The sequence below is a fragment of the Nycticebus coucang genome, chromosome 21, assembly GCF_027406575.1.
Source record: "Nycticebus coucang isolate mNycCou1 chromosome 21, mNycCou1.pri, whole genome shotgun sequence".
In the NCBI taxonomy this organism is placed as follows: domain Eukaryota; kingdom Metazoa; phylum Chordata; class Mammalia; order Primates; family Lorisidae; genus Nycticebus; species Nycticebus coucang.
The window spans coordinates 39,766,069-39,783,022 of NC_069800.1; the positions used below are offsets into that span (position 1 = coordinate 39,766,069).

General features: G+C 43.9%; 1 protein-coding gene across 2 annotated transcripts in view; it reads left to right on the plus strand.

Annotated features, from left to right (window-relative positions):
• Nucleotides 1-4,493: 4,493 nt before the first annotated feature.
• The window catches only part of MAPRE1 (microtubule associated protein RP/EB family member 1), a 42,566-nt gene continuing 30,105 nt past the window's right edge, over nucleotides 4,494-16,954 (plus strand). Inside the window, exons 1-2 of one of the 2 annotated variants that reach the window (XM_053573588.1) lie at nucleotides 4,494-4,619; nucleotides 9,447-9,570. In XM_053573588.1, the coding sequence (XP_053429563.1) occupies nucleotides 9,450-9,570 (121 nt within the window). In that variant the 5' untranslated portion in view covers nucleotides 4,494-4,619; nucleotides 9,447-9,449. Of the gene's footprint in view, nucleotides 4,620-4,878; nucleotides 4,948-9,446; nucleotides 9,571-16,954 lie in introns of those variants that run through there. The other variant, XM_053573589.1, reaches the window with a different exon arrangement.

Consider the following 16,954-nt stretch of genomic DNA (forward strand, 5'->3'; position numbering starts at 1 on the left):
TGCTGCTGGGCTAGAAGAGCCCTGGTGTGTGTAACCATGGTAAGATGAGCAGCAATTAGCAATCTGGGACTGTACTCTTGAGGTTCTGAGGCTCCAGGAGCCTGGGCTGCCCAATTAAGCTGTCTTGTGTATAGTGTGGCACTAATGCCAAGACAGGATGAAGCAGAATAAACAGCTGGGGCCTCGAAACCCCAAGAAAGGAGATGGTCTAGCCCTCCAGGTGAGGGGGCTTTTAGGTGTTCTGGCCTGCTTCTGGGGCAGGCTGTGGGGTGGTAATTCTTGCTGTGTTTTCTCAAGTTGGGGCCAGGCTGCATGATCTGGGGCAAGGGGAGAATACTGTGGACACTCTGATCCTGGGGGAAGAGATTGGAGTTTGAATCTCAGAAAAGCCTTTTTTTTGGAGACAGAGTCTCATTATATTGCCTTGGTAGAGTGCTGTGATGTCACAGCTCACAGCAACCTCAAACTGTTGGGCTTAAGTGATTCTCTTGCCTCAGCCTCCCAAGTAGCTGGGACTGCAGATGACTGCCACAAAGCTCGGCTATTTTATTTTTGTCATTGTTTAGCACCTGGGCTGGGTTGGAACCCACCAGCCCCAAGGGATGTGGCCTGCACCCTAACCACTGAGCCCACTGAGCTACGGACGCCGAGCCAGATAGGCCTTTTCTAAAGCAGTCTTGAGGTTGCCTGTGAGTTTTCCTGGATTTGTGTCCGGCGTCTGGCATGTTGCCATGTGACTTGGAGCAGGTGACTTAAGCTCTTAAGAGTTTTCCCTCTCATCTAAAAGGTGGAGGTAATAAATCATACCTACTTCATAAGGTTGCTGAAGTTCAACGGCCAGATCTAGTTAAAATGCTTTGCCTGGCAGGCAATAAGCTCTTCCCATGAAGATGAGAGCCATTAGTCAACACAGTGAAGATTGCACACTGGTAGTGACAGTGACATTGGACACTTAAAAGTCTTAAAAAAGGTAGGGTAATACTCCCCCAGATGTAGCAACAGCAGCCTTTTGTGTTAAAATTGTTCCTCTCACTACTCCCATATCTTGTGGCGAGTCCAGTGCTACTTGTTAGGGGAAGGGCATGAGGGTGGCTTTGGTATCTGGGACCCTTGAGGGGTTCCTTGTTGAAGGAAGGCTTCTTGTCTGAGCAAGAACTGGCCTCTGGGTAGTTCCACAACTATGTAGTGGTGGCGGTAGGGCAGCACTGTGACTTTGGGTGTGCTCCATAGCCTCTCTGCCTCAGTTTACCCAACTATAAAATATAGATAATGTCAACATCATAGGGCTGATGTGTAGATCAAGTAATGGCAATGTGAAGCACATGGAAAAGTTTGGTGAGTAGTAACTGCTGAGTAAATGACAGCTGCCTTTTCATTGCTATTAAAGAACTAAATCCCCCTAGTGAGGCCTGATCATCATGATTGGAACAGTTTCCATCACATACTTAAGATCACATAGTCACTACCAAAAGGAGTTGGGAGTTGGAATCTGCTCTGTGAAGCCCAAATCTACCTTTTCTCTTTGGTCTAATGTACTTGCAACTTTTTGATATTTTTTTTTTTTTTTTTTTTTTTTAATTTGGCCGGGGCTGGGTTTGAACCCGCCACCTCCGGCATATGGGACCGGCGCCCTACCCCCTGAGCCACAGGCGCCGCCCTGATATTTTTGTTTTATATTGTTTTGCTGGAGTTTGAAAGTACCTGTTATCCTTTGTAGCATTGGGTGCAATTTACCTGCCTTCCCTTCTTTCTTTCATCCTGCCTAACCTCCCTTCCTCCTTCCTTTTTTTTTTTTTTTTTGCAGTTTTTGGCCAGGGCTGGGTTTGAACCCGCCACCTCCAGCATATGGGGCCGGCCCTCTACTCATCTGAGCCACAGGCGCGCCACCCCCTCCTTTCTTTTTCATGTTCTTTCTTCCCTCTTTCTGTGTAAAGTTAAATTTTAAAAGTTTAAATTTGTACTCAAATCACGTTTGACTTATGCAATTACAAGAGGTGACTTGTATTCATCTTTTGTTATTGGTATATGTGATTACAAATTTAATACAGTTTTTCCTTTCTTAAATGTATATACATTTTTTGGTACCCTCTGTATAATTTTTAAACTTACAGAAAAGTTGCAAGACTAGTACAAAGAGTTCCTAAATACCCATTACTGACATTCCTCAGATACTATATTTTCTCACATTTTGCTGTCATCCTCTCTGTATGTTAATATCATTTTTCTCTGAACCATTAAAGAATAAGTTGTAGATGTGAGGCCTTTGAATCCTTTAGTGTGTATTAAAGGATTAACTAGAACCCTTAATACAACCAGAAAATGAACATTTATCCACTTATTTATCTAATCTATAGCCCTTATGTACATTTTGCCAATTGCTTCAATAATTTTTTATAGAAGAAGACGAATACATGTGTTTTTTTCTGGTCCAGTATTTACTTCACAATTGCATGTTACATTTGGTTATTTTTGATTTTTAAAATTCAATTGTGAACTATACAAACAAAACAGTGCATAAGCCCTGGTGCTTTTGGCTTTCTACCTTGTGTTCTCTGAGCTTTGGTTCATTTTGAGGTGTCAGCATTGCAAAGAAAACAGGTTGGCATTAAGTTGGTAAATGCTCACTCTTGAGTCTCTGCACATGCTGGGCTCGGCCTTCTCTTTTCCAGGCTGATCCTCCAGATCTCATCTCTTTCAGGAAAACTTCCTTTCCCCAATTCTAGGCAGGATTAGGAGCCCTTCCCTAATCTGAGTCCTGCTTCCCAGTGTATATACAGAAGCATCTATCTCATATCTCAGCACAAAGCATTCTAGTTATTATAACTTAATTTTTGTAGTCTCTCCCATGAGTTTGTGATGTTCTCAAGGGAGCAGAGATTTCCCAACACCATTTTATCATTATTTTTTAGACAGAATCTCACTTTGTCATCCTCAGTAGAGTGCTGTTGCATCATAGCTCACAGCAACCTCAAACTCTTGGGCTCAAGTGATCCTCTTGCCTCAGCCTCCCGAGTAGCTGCAACTACAGGTGCTCACCACAATGCCTGGCTATTTTTTAGAGAAAGGGTCTGTGTCTTGTTCAGGAACTCTTGAGCTCAAGCAATCCACTCGTCTTGGCCTCCCAGAGTGCTAGGATTACAGGCATAAACTACCTGCCTGGTCCTTATCATTGTTTTTTTAAGATACGGTTGTCACTATGTTGCCCAGCCTGAAGTGCAGTGGCTATGCACAGGGCTATCCCAGTATTGATCAGCTCTGGGGTTTTGACCTGCTCTGTATTCAACCTGGACCAAGTTTACCCCTCCTTGGGCAACCTGGTGATCCCTGTCCCACACCTCCCGCTGGTGGGAGATCACCATATTGATGACGAACTTAGCATGGACACCTACCTGATAGGCATAACCCACTACAACCCAGAACTCCTGGGCTCAGGCGATCCTCCCACCTCAGCCTCTTGGGTAGTTGGGAACTACAGGAGCATGCGCCATTCCACCCAGCACCCAATATCATTTTTCAGTTTAATGAAGTTGTCCTACATTAGTAAAACTTGGGCATTGAAGTCCGTGTTTTTTGGTTTGTTTTGCTTTTGGAGAGGAGATTCATAATTCCACCTTTGATGATATTCCTTCACATATTAACAGTTGCTTGAAGATGCATATTAAAATCTCCAAGGGTATTTCTCTTTGCAAGATAAAGATTCTTTTATTTTTTGAGACAATCTCATTCTGTTGCCTCAGGCTAGAATGCCCAGCTCATAGCGATCCTCCTGCCTCAGCCTCTTGAGTAGCTGGGACTACAGGCGCCCCCCATCATGCCAGGCTAATTTTTCTACTTTTAGTAAAGCAGAGAGGGTCTTGCTCTTGCTCAGGCTGGTCTCGAACTCCTTAGCTGAAAGGATCCTTCTACCTTGGCCTCCCAAAGTGTTAGGATTACAGGTGTAAGCCACCAGCACTGCCCTCGGCCAGTTTCCTCAGCTCTGTAAAGTGGAGCAGTTCATTCTTTCATCAAAGCTCTATTGAGAATCTACTTACTGACACTAGGACACAACCGAGAAAAGGACTGAGAAGGCCCTTGCTTCAGCAGACCGTACAAGAAGGAAGACAGTAAAAGAATAAACGAGACGCCTTCATATAGCGTTAAAAAGGGTCATTACAAACACGATGGTCGCAGAACGTTTCTCTGAGGTGACTTTTAACTCTTACCCCAAGGCGCCTATCAAATGTCTTTATTATCCAATAATTCATTCTTTAGAAATTCATTGTACAATTTTCCTCTCTCGGGTACTGCCAGGGAGGTTTTGTAACCGGACTCCGCCCAGAAGGCGGAGCCACGGCCGGCCCGAAGCGGAACCTCATTGGCTCTGGCCGACCACGTGCTGCGTTCCGGCAGAGGGTGCTCCGCCCCGTGGGCTCCCTAGCCGTCGATCCAGAGCCGGACTCCGCCCCCGGAGCGCCCCTGCGTCTCTATAAAAGGAGCCGGCGGACGGTGACGACCTTTTACGTCGGCGCGTGCGTGTGAGGTCAACGCGCGGGCCGGCGGGCGGGGTCGGGCGGTTTGAACGAGACGAAGACGGAACCTGAGCCCGGCGCGGGCAGTGGACACGGTTCCGCATAGAGCCGGTAAGCCGTCCAGTGGACCCCAGGCAGCGGCTGTGGAGGCGGGCGGGCGGGCCAAAGCTTGGCAAGCCAGTGCCGAGTACGCGCCCGTAGACTCTGCGGGCGGCGCCCAGGCCGCTCCACACAGCGGTGCGGTTCGAGCCGGGTGGGGGGAAGGGCGGGACCGTGACCCGGCGCGCGCGGGCTGGGCCGGTGGGCGCGCGCACCGCTCCGCTGGGGGCGGGGCCTCTGGCCGGAAGTGGGGGCTGTCCCCAGGTGGCTTGGGGGCTTGGGGGCTTGGGGGTTTGTGGGCCGCTGCTGAGGTGTGGAGTCCACGCTGCCACCACCGGAGGTACCAGGGTGGCCGGGCCTCGGGAGGGGTGTGTGGGCTAGGTGTTCTGAAGGCCCATATTGTAAGAGGCTCTATCTTCTAATGGTCAAGCTGTGGATTCAGACCTACGATTCCCTGCCCTGCGCCCCTCGGCAGGTGCTTTAACTGCTCTGACCTTCAGCTTGCTTATTTTAAAAACGGGGACAATAATACTATTTAGAGAAAGGCCTTAACGCCGTGCGTGGTAAACAGTAAGCCAGCACCTTGGACTTCTTCCTTCAGTGGTGTTTTTTGAGTGCTTACTAGGTGCTAAGCATTAGCTGTCTACCTGGGAGCAGGCGGGCAAAGACCTCCTCTCCACGAGTCTGGCATTGTGGTGGGGAGACGGGAAATAACAAAGTGAATACAAGGATGAGATTATTTTGCGTAATTATCAGGAAGACATTATAGCAGGAGGTAGCAACAGACTTTTCCAGTCTCTGCGTCACAGCTTTGCGTGCTACAGGGCAGAATGTGTCTTTGCCCCATTTTGGGATTCAGGATACTGAGGCCATTGAAGGAAGTAACGTTAAGCCGTCCATCTGCCTCTCTGCTGGGATATCTCTAATAAGTGTAGTAACGATAATAGCAACTCTGTTAGTTGGGCACTTGTTATGAGAGCTTGATGTGACGTCATTTAATAATTTATACTGTCTTTTGGGCAGCGCCTGTGGCTCAGTGGGTAGGGCGCCGGCCCCATATACCAAGGGTGGTGGTTCAAACGTGGCCCCGGCCAAACTGCAACAAAAAAATAGCCGGGCATTGTGGCGGGTGCCTGTAGTCCCAGCTACTTGGGAGGCTGAGGCAAGTGAATTGCCTAAGCCCAAGATTTGGAGGTTGCTGTGATGCCAATGCCATAGCACTCTGCCAAGGGCAACAAAGTGAGACTCTGTCTCTTAAAAAAAAAAAAAATTATACTGTCTTTAATAGAGAGATATCTTTATTTTACCACTCAAAGTCTTGAGTCTAAGCAGTAAAGTTTGGCTTTTGCTGCCCCAAAAGTGGCTGTGCATCTGTGGACATCCTGTGACTTCAGAATACAGGCCCTTAACCTCTTTATTACACTTTCTTTTGAGATTTAGAGCTATAGAACATGTTTCATGCAGAGGTACCCTTTTATCATTGTGTATCAAAGTGTCTAGCAGCTTCTGGTACATAGGGAATCTTAGGTCATCATGTGCTTTCACTTAGATTCTCAATTAATCCTCGTCTCCACTTTGTGCAGAAGATAGTGTTTTACCCATTTTACAGGTGAGCCATTTGTCCTCCGGAAAGGTAAAGTACTTTTCCCAGGGTCACATAGCTTTTTCTGGTGGCGCCTCTCTCTCTTTCCATAGAGCTCTTCAGTCAGCCTTGAGTAGGTTTGGGAGCTTACTAGTAGAGCCTCTGAAGGAAGAGATAATGTGGGTAGCTAGAGGGAGCTTTTTCATTGTTGAACCCTGGGTCAAGGAATCTTACAAGGGCAAGGTTTTTGTGGTAGCCATGGGTCTTTCATTTAGGCAAAGCAGTGGAGTTCTTGAGGAGGAAAGGTGAACTATAGTTGTAGCTCTGAGAACAAGCTCTGTTTTGACTGTTTGGAAGAGCCAGTTAATTGGTTGGGTCAGTGGATGTTTATTGCACAGCTGCAGGGTGCCTAATCCTATGTGTTCAGTGGCTGCAGAGTTTTCAGAGGACATGGCACCACGTATTAATGTACTGCCAATGAAAGAGTTTAAAATTATGTGATGATAAAAGACCATAAGGGTTTGTGAGCTGGGGTGTGGTCAGGAGACACACATGGCTTTCCCTGCTGCTACATTTTATGGCAGCATGACACATACAATATCTGATTTATATGAGTGTCTATGTAATAGATTACAAGTGCTCAGCCTGAGACTGTTTTTTGCTTGGATGTGTCTGCTCGGTACCTAATAATAGCATTTTGCACAGAATAAGCTTTTCATTTATTTATTCATTCAGGGATTCTAGACAGGGGAGACACGATGTGACTTGTGATTCAGAAAATTCTCTTATAAGAACAGATTGTGTAAGAACAAATTGAGACATTCTGTTTTGAGGACTTGCACTGTATCTTGATGAGAGATGGTGGTAGCACTGTTAGACACTGGAGATAGGAGGATGAGTGAGACAAGGTCCCTTGTTTGTTTAATAACTCTTATGTTTTGAAACTGTGTCAAGTGTATTGTGTACCTTATCTCATTTAAATCTCTCCATAATCCTCGTCTTGAAAGACAGTTGAGGTATATTGAGTTTAAGTAGCCTAAGGTTAAACACCCTCACATTCTAGATCAGGGGTCCTCAAACTGTGGCCTGTGGGCCACATGAGGTGGTGTGATTGTATTTGTTCCTGTTTTGTTTTTTTACTTCAAAATAAGATATGTGCAGTGTGCATAGGAATTTGTTCATAGTTTTTTTCTTTAAACAATAGTCTGGCCCTCCACTGGTCTGAGGGACAGTGAATTGACCCCCTGTTTAAAAAGTTTGAGGACGTGTGTAATCTAGATTCTCTTTGCATTGAGTGGATTGTGGTCGCCTGGGGATGGTTCAGAAATCAGGAGTTAGTAACAATCCAGTGTGATAATTCCCTTCATAGAGATTTGAATGAAGTGCCCTGGAATGTAGGGATTAATTTCCCAGAAGAGTCAGGAACTAAATTGTGTTAATGTCTTGCATAATATGGTTTTATCAGTTCATTTTGGGAATGTAGTAGTATATAGATGGTTTGCTATCTGAAAAAAGTTTATATAGATATTATTTATTTTTTTCTCTTTGTCACTGTCCTTCAAACCTGAAAACAAGTAGCATTTACTGAGTAGTCACTGTGTGCAAGTTACTGTGTCAGGTGCCATGGGAAGTGTGAGGGGACACAGACCTGGTAAGTCATTTACCTCTACCTGTAATATTCATTACAAAATTTTACAAAAAAATTCTCTGTGTTGGCCACCTTTTTGTGAAATTTTGTAATGAATATTTTGTAAATAAAGGTACATTTAGTTGCAATTTCCCATTTTCCCTATGTGTGGTGCTTTTAGAGACAACTTTCGGGACATGCTCTTCTCATAAACCACTTCTTCTCATAAAAAGGGGGGGGGGAATCTCTGTCTCTAGCTCTCACCTACAGTTGTGTGACTCATGAGACTTGCAGCAGCTTAGCATAGGAGATGGATGGGGAGAGACCAATTTATATGTAGTTACTAGCTGGAGAGAATGAACCTCCACAGGAGAGCAAAGGGTTGGGATCTCTTGGTTATTCCAGATTCCTCTGGATACTCTTAACCCCACTCCCCGTTGGTAATGTTGCTTGCTCATGAAATGAAGAAAATTTTGTCAGTGTCACTGTTAAATCCAATGTTGTATAGTGTGTCCTGTGGTGAATGCCCAGAAAATTCATTTAGATCTGGATCAGCCTGCCTTTATCTAACATTGCTTAAGTCTTTCCTCCTTACTATCTGTTCTTTAGCAGTTGTGGTGATCTTTTTCAAACTTTAATGAGAGGGAGATTATACCCCACTTAAAACCTGATTCCTTAGCAGTTAGAATAAAGTCCAGATATCTTCTGTGGTCTGACCTCTTCTGTTTCTACTCTCCCTCTTGCTCGCTGGGCTGTAGCACCTTTCTTCCAGATCTCCATGTGGCTGCTTGTCTTATTTCCTCACCCCTAGAACAGTGCCCAGCATTAATGAGTGAGAGATGACTGAATTGTGCTCATTAACCATGCACCCACGTTTGCTAGCATTTTTATATTAGATTTGTTGCTGTTTATCATTTTGATTTTGGTAGAAAGGAGAGGATGTGGATGATGGGGCTTTATGAGCTTGGCTGCCAATCTCCAGGGCTTCTTTCCTTACCTATAAAATAAGGGGAATGCAATGAACCTTGTTGTCAGGATTAAAAGGCAAGTGTACAGGTCTTCAGATACCCTCTTGTCCCCAGGTGGCTCTGCAGAGAAATAATTACCAAGGACTCTTAGTCATTTGACATTGCCTTTGTAGTATGTAGGTACTAAAAAGCTTATTTATGTTTTCAATTATGAAAGTGAATGTAGCGTTAAAGAAAATTTGGAGAACAGTGAAAACTATGAAGAGGAATTAATAAAAGGCCATCATATGAAGAAAACTGTCAACAGTTTGTTAATCTTAGTGGGTAAATTTAGGCTGATAGGTTTTCTAAACAGAATGTCCTTGTTTATGCATTTGCTTCCCTTTATAAATCACTTACCACTTTACTTTTAAAATTTGTATCAGTCACATTAAAATGGGGCCTAAATCTTAGACTGACTCTTTTTGGGCAATTAATTTCAGGCCGTGTTTATGTGTGGCTCATGGCTAGAATCCTAGTGTCTCTGGTTGGCCTCTGGGAAGAAGGCGAGGCTTAAAAATTCAGTGTTCCACAGGTTTGCTCTAAGTGACTCATAGAAGGAAACACTTGCCCTCACTTGTATGCTCTCACATAAGCCTTTCTCTTTTCCTTGCATGCTATAGAAGATGGCAGTGAACGTATACTCAACATCAGTTACCAGTGATAACTTAAGTCGACATGACATGCTGGCCTGGATCAATGAGTCTCTGCAGTTGAATCTGACAAAGATCGAACAGTTGTGCTCAGGTAAGAGAAATCTGTTAGACAACTTTTCTAGGGAAGCCCAGAAGTCCTTCAGGGATGTGGAGGCCTATATCTGACTGCAAAGCCACGTAAGAGATTCAGGGTCCATTTTAGGGCTACCCTGCTTCTTCCTCTCAGTTCTGCCTTGCTTCCACTTCAAAAAGGAACTGCTTGAAAAGAGTGTGCTTTGGCCTGTGAGTCCACTGTCGTCTTCTGTAGTGACTAAATTCTGGGGCCTGCAGCCCACTCCTGACTTCTCAGTCTGAACTCTTGTGCATCCAGATTTCCATTTTGTTTGAGGACATACAGTTTTGATTTTTTTTTTTGTTTGTTTTGATTTTATATTAGTTCATCAGTGGCATTTCTTATTCCCAAGAAACGCAAGACTAAATTCAAGAAAATAGGCTGGGTACAGTAGCTCACAACTGTAATCCTAGCACTCTGGGAGGCCAAGGTGGGTGGATCATTGAGCTCATGACCAGCCTGAGCCAGAGTGAGACCTTTTCTCAAAAAACAGCTGGGCATTGTGGTGGGTGCTTATAGTCCCAGCTACTTGGGAGATTGAGGCAGGAGAATCGCTTGAAGCCAAGAGTTTGAGGTTGCTGTGAGCTGTGATGCAACGGCACTCTACGGAGGGCAACAAAGCAAGACTGTTCAAAAAAAAAAAAGTCAAGAAAATGCCATTTTAGCCACAGTTTTATTGAACTCCTATTTAACAGTTTGGCAGAGAGGTAATGATTTAAAACAAAAATGAAAATATAGTCTCTTTTTAGATATACTAATTATGTGATATTTAGGAAACTAGAAAAAAGAAAATAAAAAATGCCTATAATTCCATTATAAAGTCACTATTGTACTTTTTCCTTTTCCTTTTTGTGTATATTTTGTGTCATTTGTATATATTCCGCCTTCATTTAACCTTATATTGTAGATATTCGTCAGTGTCATTCACTAACTTGGAAATACTTATTTTTTATTTTATTTTGCAGTTTTTATTTTTTTTTTAAAGTTTTGGTCGGGGCTGGGTATGATCCTGCCACCTCCTGCATATGGGACCGGTGCCCTACTCCTCTGAGCCACAGGCACTGCCCTCATTTATTTATTTATTTATTTTTTTGAGGCAGAGCCTCAAGCTGTTGCCCTGGGTAGAGTGCTATGGCATCATAACTCAAAAGCAACTTCCAACTCCTGGGCTCAAGTGATTCTCCTGCCTCCGCCTCCCAAGTAGCTGGGACTACAGGTGTCTGCCACAAGGCCTGGCTATTTTTGGTGCAGCTGTCATTGTTTGGCGGGCCCGGGCCTGATTGGAACCCGCCAGCTCAAGTGTATGTAGCTGTTACCTTAGCCTCTTGAGCCATAGGCACCAAGCCCTTATTTTTTATGTATGTATGTATGTATTTATTTATTTTGAGACAGAGCCTCAGGCTTTTGCCCTGGGTAGAGTGCTGTGGCATCACAGCCCACAGCAACCTCTAACTCCTGGGCTTAGGCTCTTCTCCCTCCTCGACCTCCCAAGTAGCTGGGACTACAGATGCCCGTCACAACGCCCAGCTATTTTTTGGTTGCAGCCGTCATTGTTGTTTGGCAGGCCCGGGCTGGATTCGAACCTGCCAGCTCAGGTGTATGTGGCTGGCACCTTAGCTGCTTGAGCCATAGGTGCCAAGCCTATTTATTTTTTTTTTTGGGATAGAGTCTCATTATGTTGCTCTTAGTAGAGCGCTGTGGCATCACAGCTCACAGCAACCTCAAACTCCTGGATTCAAGCAATCTCTTGCCTTAGCCTCCCAAGTAGCTGGGACTACAGGTGCGTGCCACAACGCCTGGCTATTTTTTTGTCGCAGTTGTCGTTGTTTAGCTGGCTTGGGCTGGGTTCAAACCCGCCAACCCCTGTGTATATCGCCGTCGCCCTAACCACTGAGCTATGGGCGCCAAGCCAGAAATACTTATTTTGAATGGCTGTATACTCTTTGTATGGATTTACTAGAGTTCTTTAATCTCCTCACAATTTTTTTTTTTTTTTTTTTTTTTTTTTGAGACAGTCTCACTTTGTCACCCTTGATAGAGTGCTGTGGCATCATAGCGCACAGTAACCTCAAACTCCTGGGCTCAAGCAATCTCTTGCCTCTGCCTCCTGAGTAATTGGGACTACAGGCGCCTGCCACGATGCCTGGCTGTTTTTAGAGACAAGGTCTCACTCTTGCTCAGGCTGGTCTCAAACTCATTAGCTCAGGTAATCCACCTGCCTTGGCCTCCTGGAGAGTTAGGATTAAAGGGATGAGCCACCCTGCTTGGCCTCATCACAATTTTTTTTATTTTTATTTTTTATTAAATCATAGCTGTGTATATTAATGTGATCATGGGGCACCATACACTGGTTTTATAGACTGTTTGACACATTTTCATCACACTGGTTAACATAGCCTTCCTGGCATTTTCTTTGTTATTGTGTTAAGACATTTATATTCTACGTTTACTAAGTTTCACATGTACCCTTGTAAGATGCACCGCAGGTGTAATCCCTCCAATCACCCTCCCTCCGCCCATCCTTCCCTCTTCCTGCCATCCCTCTCCCCTTCCCCATATTCTTAGGTTATAACTGGGTTATAGCTTTCATATGAAAGCCATAAATTAGTTTCATAGTAGGGCTGAATACATGGATACTTTTTCTTCCATTCTTGAGATACTTTACTAAGAAGAATATGTTCCAGCTCCATCCATGTAAACATGAAAGAGGTAAAGTCTCCATCTTTCTTCAAGGCTGCATAATATTCCATGGTGTACATATACACAATTTATTAATCCATTCATGGATCGATGGGCCTCATCACAATTTTTTGACATTTAGGCTATTTGTAATTTTTCCAGTATGTGTAATTGGTAGCTTGAGTATCTTTTAACATAAATCTTGTCTCTGTTTATTTTCTTCTCAGTGATTCCTACAGGCGAAATTACTAGATCAAAGAGTATGAACGTTAGGCTCTTGGTCATTATTTTTCATAAAGGTGTCATCAGTTTATAACTCTTCTAAAGACGTCTGTCTTACCTTTTGAGAGTTCTGTTGACTGCTGAGTCCTGATTTGGTAAGGACCATGTTGGGATTATTAAAACTTGATCTACCACAAATAAGAGATGGGATCAGAAATATGCCAGAAGGAGGATGGGATGTGTATCCTGCTATAGATTGAGGACCCTTTATGCTTGGGTCCAGAAGTGTTTGGATTTTGGAATATTTGGATATACATGTATATCTTGGGCATGGGACCCAAGTCTAAATGTGAAATTAATTTATGTTTCATATATACTTGTACACAAAGCCTGCAGATAATTGTATAATCTTGTGCATAAAACAAAGTTTATGTTACATTAGGTCAGGTGTGGAATTTTCCCTTTGTGGCATCATGTTAGTGCTAAAATATTTCAGATTTTGGAGGATTTGGGGATTAGGGATGCTGCACCTATAGTACTTAAATTCTGAACCCTTTACTTCTCTTAATAATAACAGCCACTTACTTGGTCACTTGTATGCCAGGTTTATGTAAGTGCTTTTTAGATATCTCCTTCAGGTAATTCTCAGTGTATTTCTAGGCTCATCCTGTTTGTTCTTATACTGGAAATGATACCAGGTTTTCTAAACACCAGTGTGAAATAATGCAACCATCTACATACTCCAGGAGGTTGTACACAGCTGTCAAGAAGAGAGTTAGTTATGAATGGATAAAAGTGTATGGTTGTTAACCTTATTTTGCAGATGAGGACACAGGCGTAAAGAAGTTGAACAGAATTGGTATCTGAACCATCATCCAGATCCAGAACTCATGTTCTTCCAACTCCTATGCGCTACTGTTTTTTTTTTTTTTTTTTTTTTTGAGTTTGGCTTCTGTACTTCCTTATTTATTTATTTATTTATTTATTTTTTGAGATGGAGTCTCACTATATCACCCTTGGTAGAGTGCTGTAGCATCATAGCTCACAGCAACCTCAAACTCCTGGGCTTAAGCGATTCTCTTACCTCAGTCTTCCAAGTAGCTGGGACTACAGGCGCCTGCCACAATGCCTGGCTATTTTTTGTTGCAGTTGTCATTGTTATTTAGCTGGCCTGGGCTGGAATTGAATCCGCCAGCCTCACGTATGTGGCCGGCACTGTAACCACTGTGCTACTGGCGCCAAGCCTGTACTTCCTTATTTTATAGTTGGGTCCTGGTCTTGATTTTAGTTTCATACGCTTGTCCTGTGAAGCTATACAGTAAGAGTGGTGCCCAAGAGGAATGCTAGACATTAGTTACTTTGTTGGTTGTAGACATGGGTTTTTAGCTTTAGAGCTGTGCTACCGCCCCCTTTTCTATTAGTTTCCTCAGTATTCATCTCGGTATCCCCACTTGTTTGAGGCTTTTATTTATTTATTTTTGTTGTTGGAGGCATTTAAATCACTTGTTTGCCCTGTGATCTGTCACTAACAATGGGAATGAGGTCATCCTAATTTTCATTGGAGCTAGCTTTTTGACCAGCAACTTCTCCCTAAAATTTCCCTCTTTCTAGTAGCGAACTATAGAAATGATCCCTGAAAGTATAGTCTTAAATTTCCCTCTTTCTAAATTTCACATAGTTAATTAGAAAATGTGATTTCTTTTCATGTATAGAAAAGTTGTACATACAGGGATCTGGCTCCAGGTTTATCTCACTTGGGCAGGGAGCTGTCATGGACAGGACTGGGCATGAAGAGGCTTCAGTATGCTCTGAGCCATGTGATTTGGACAAGTCCCTTGATGTTCTAGTAGTTCATCAGTGAACTGAGACAGTAGTACCTAGCCTACTTGTTGGCTGTTGTGAAGATTACCCGTAATGGTAGGTAACTCTTAGAAATTATGTGAGGCTTTAGAGGTGAGTATAGTTCTCTTGAGAGGGGAGGTACATTCTTCTTTTACAGATGAGGTGACTGCACATGGGACACGGCTTTATGTATCCGATTTTTTCTTTTTAAGACAGAGTTTCACTTCGTTACCCTCTGTAGAGTTCTATGGAGTCATAGCTCATAACAACCTCAAACTCTTGGGCTCAAGCGATTCTCTTGCCTCAGCCTCTGGAGTAGCTGGGACTACAGGTACTGCTACAACACCGGACTGTTTGTAGAGGCGGTGTCTTGCTCTTGCTCAGACTTGTCTCAAACTCCTGAGCTGAGGGGATCCACCCGCCTCAGCCTCCCAAAGTGCTAGGATTACACTGTGAGCCACTGCTCCAGGCCTTTATATACTGGTTTTAAACCTAGATTTTTCTGAGTGCATGGTCTGCATACTTTCTGCTGTATGCATGTCACCATCTTTAAATGAAGCATTTTGGGTGGCACCTGTGGCTCTGGGTAGGGCGCCAGTCTCATATACCGAGGGTGGCGGATTTAAACTCAGCCCTGGCCAAACTGCAACAAAAAATAGCCGGGCGCTGTGGTGGGTGTCTATAGTCCCAAATTCTCGGGAGGTTGAGGCAAGAGAATTGCCTAAGTCCAGGAGTTGGAGGTTGCTGTGAGCTGTGTGATGCCATGGCACTCTACCGAGGACGATAAAGTATGACTCTGTCTCTACCAAAAATAAATAAATGAAACATTTGGAGAAGAGTTAAACAAATGTAAATTACATATTATTAATTACACTGATACTGTTAGACTATAAAATCTGTGAGGTATTTCAATTTTGTCTGACATCTGCCACTTTTCTTTTCCCAGATAAAGTGCTTTTCCCCAGTAGAAAGTAAGTACAGCCCAGATAGGTGGATTGCTTGAGCTCTGGAGTTTGAGACCAGCCTGAGGAAGAGCAAGACCCCATCTCTAAAAAATAGCCAGGTGTTGTGGCAGGTGCCTGTAGTCCTAGCTACGTGGGAGGCAGAGGCAAGAGAATCACTTGAGCCCAAGAGTTTGAGGTTGCTGTGAGCTGTGGTGCCATGGCATTCTACTGAGGGTAACAAAGTGAGACCCTGTCTCCTCAACAACAACAGCAAACAAAAAGTAAGCACAGGACATTTAACTGTAATTTGTAAACATAGTTATATCCATTCATAACTAGCTCTTGAAAGCTGTGTATAACCTCTTGAAGTATGTAGACAGCTGCGTTATGTTTCACATTGGTGTTTAGAGAGCCTGGTATTACTTCCAACACTGTGAGAGCAAACAGGATGAGCCAGACACTGTGTCCCTAAAGAAGTCCTCCTGCCAGGAGATTGGCATAGAAAGAAAGTGAAACTTCTTAGGTCCTTGTGCTAACCAAGGCCCAAAGAGAATAAGTAACCTCTAACACTGGTGCCTCATCATTCCTGATCTTAGCTGTAATGAACGGAAGTATAACATAATTTTCCACTAAACATAAGTTTTAAGAAATAGGAAAGGAGTCTGGGTGCAGTGCTCATAACTGTAATCCTAGCACTCTGGGTGGCTGAGGTGGGTGGATCGCTCGAGCTCAGGAGTTGGAGACCAGCCTGAACAAGAGAGAGACCATAGCTCTACTAAAAATAGAAGAAATTAGCTGGGTGTTGTAGTGGGTGCCTGTAGTCCCAGCGATTTGGCAGGCTGATGCAAGAAGATCGCTTGAGCCCAAGAATTTGAGGTGTCTGTGAGCTATGACACCACGGCTCTCTACCCAGGGCGACAGAGTGAGAGTCTGTGTCAAGAAATAAAAGGGGGGGGGCTTGGCACCTGTAGCTCAAGCGGCTAAGGCGCCAGCTACATACACGAGAACTGGCGGGTTTGAATCCAGCCCGGGCCTGCCAAACAACAATGACAACTACAACTAAAAAACAGCTGGGCGTTGTGGCAGGCGCCTGTAGTCCCAGCTACTTGGGAGGTGGAGGCAAGAGAATCCCTTAAACCCAGGAGTTGGAGGTTGCTGTGAGCTGTGATGCTACGGTACTCTACCCAGGGCGACAGCTTGAGGCTCCGTCTCCAAAAAAAGAAAAAGGAAGAGGAAAGATTTTCCCCTTCAGGGGATAATGCTCTTAACCCTATTGTTTTCCTGTTGCCTGTGAAGTGGCTGATTTTTATCAGTGCTGTGGGCCCCCTTCCCTGCAATGGGGGATGAAGTGATGGAGTTGGCTCATTCTTTCAAAATTCATTATTATGTTCTGTAGTTCTTCTATTTTGGAGAGCTGGTCACCAGGTATTTTGGAAAGATGTCATCAAGAAAAAAGATCTGATTACAGAGAATGATTTTGATAAGGATTGCTTTTGTCAAAAAGAAGGCACTGGTTGCATTTGTCAACCATTTCTGTATTTTCCCAGTTCTGTTCCATATTCAGGACCCTCTGAATTTTTTCAAGTCCTAGCATGAGAAGGGCCTTTGCACATATAAAGGAGTTATCACTGGATGTTCTTGTTCTTTCCTTCTTTTCCTTTGTCTTCTCCCCTGTA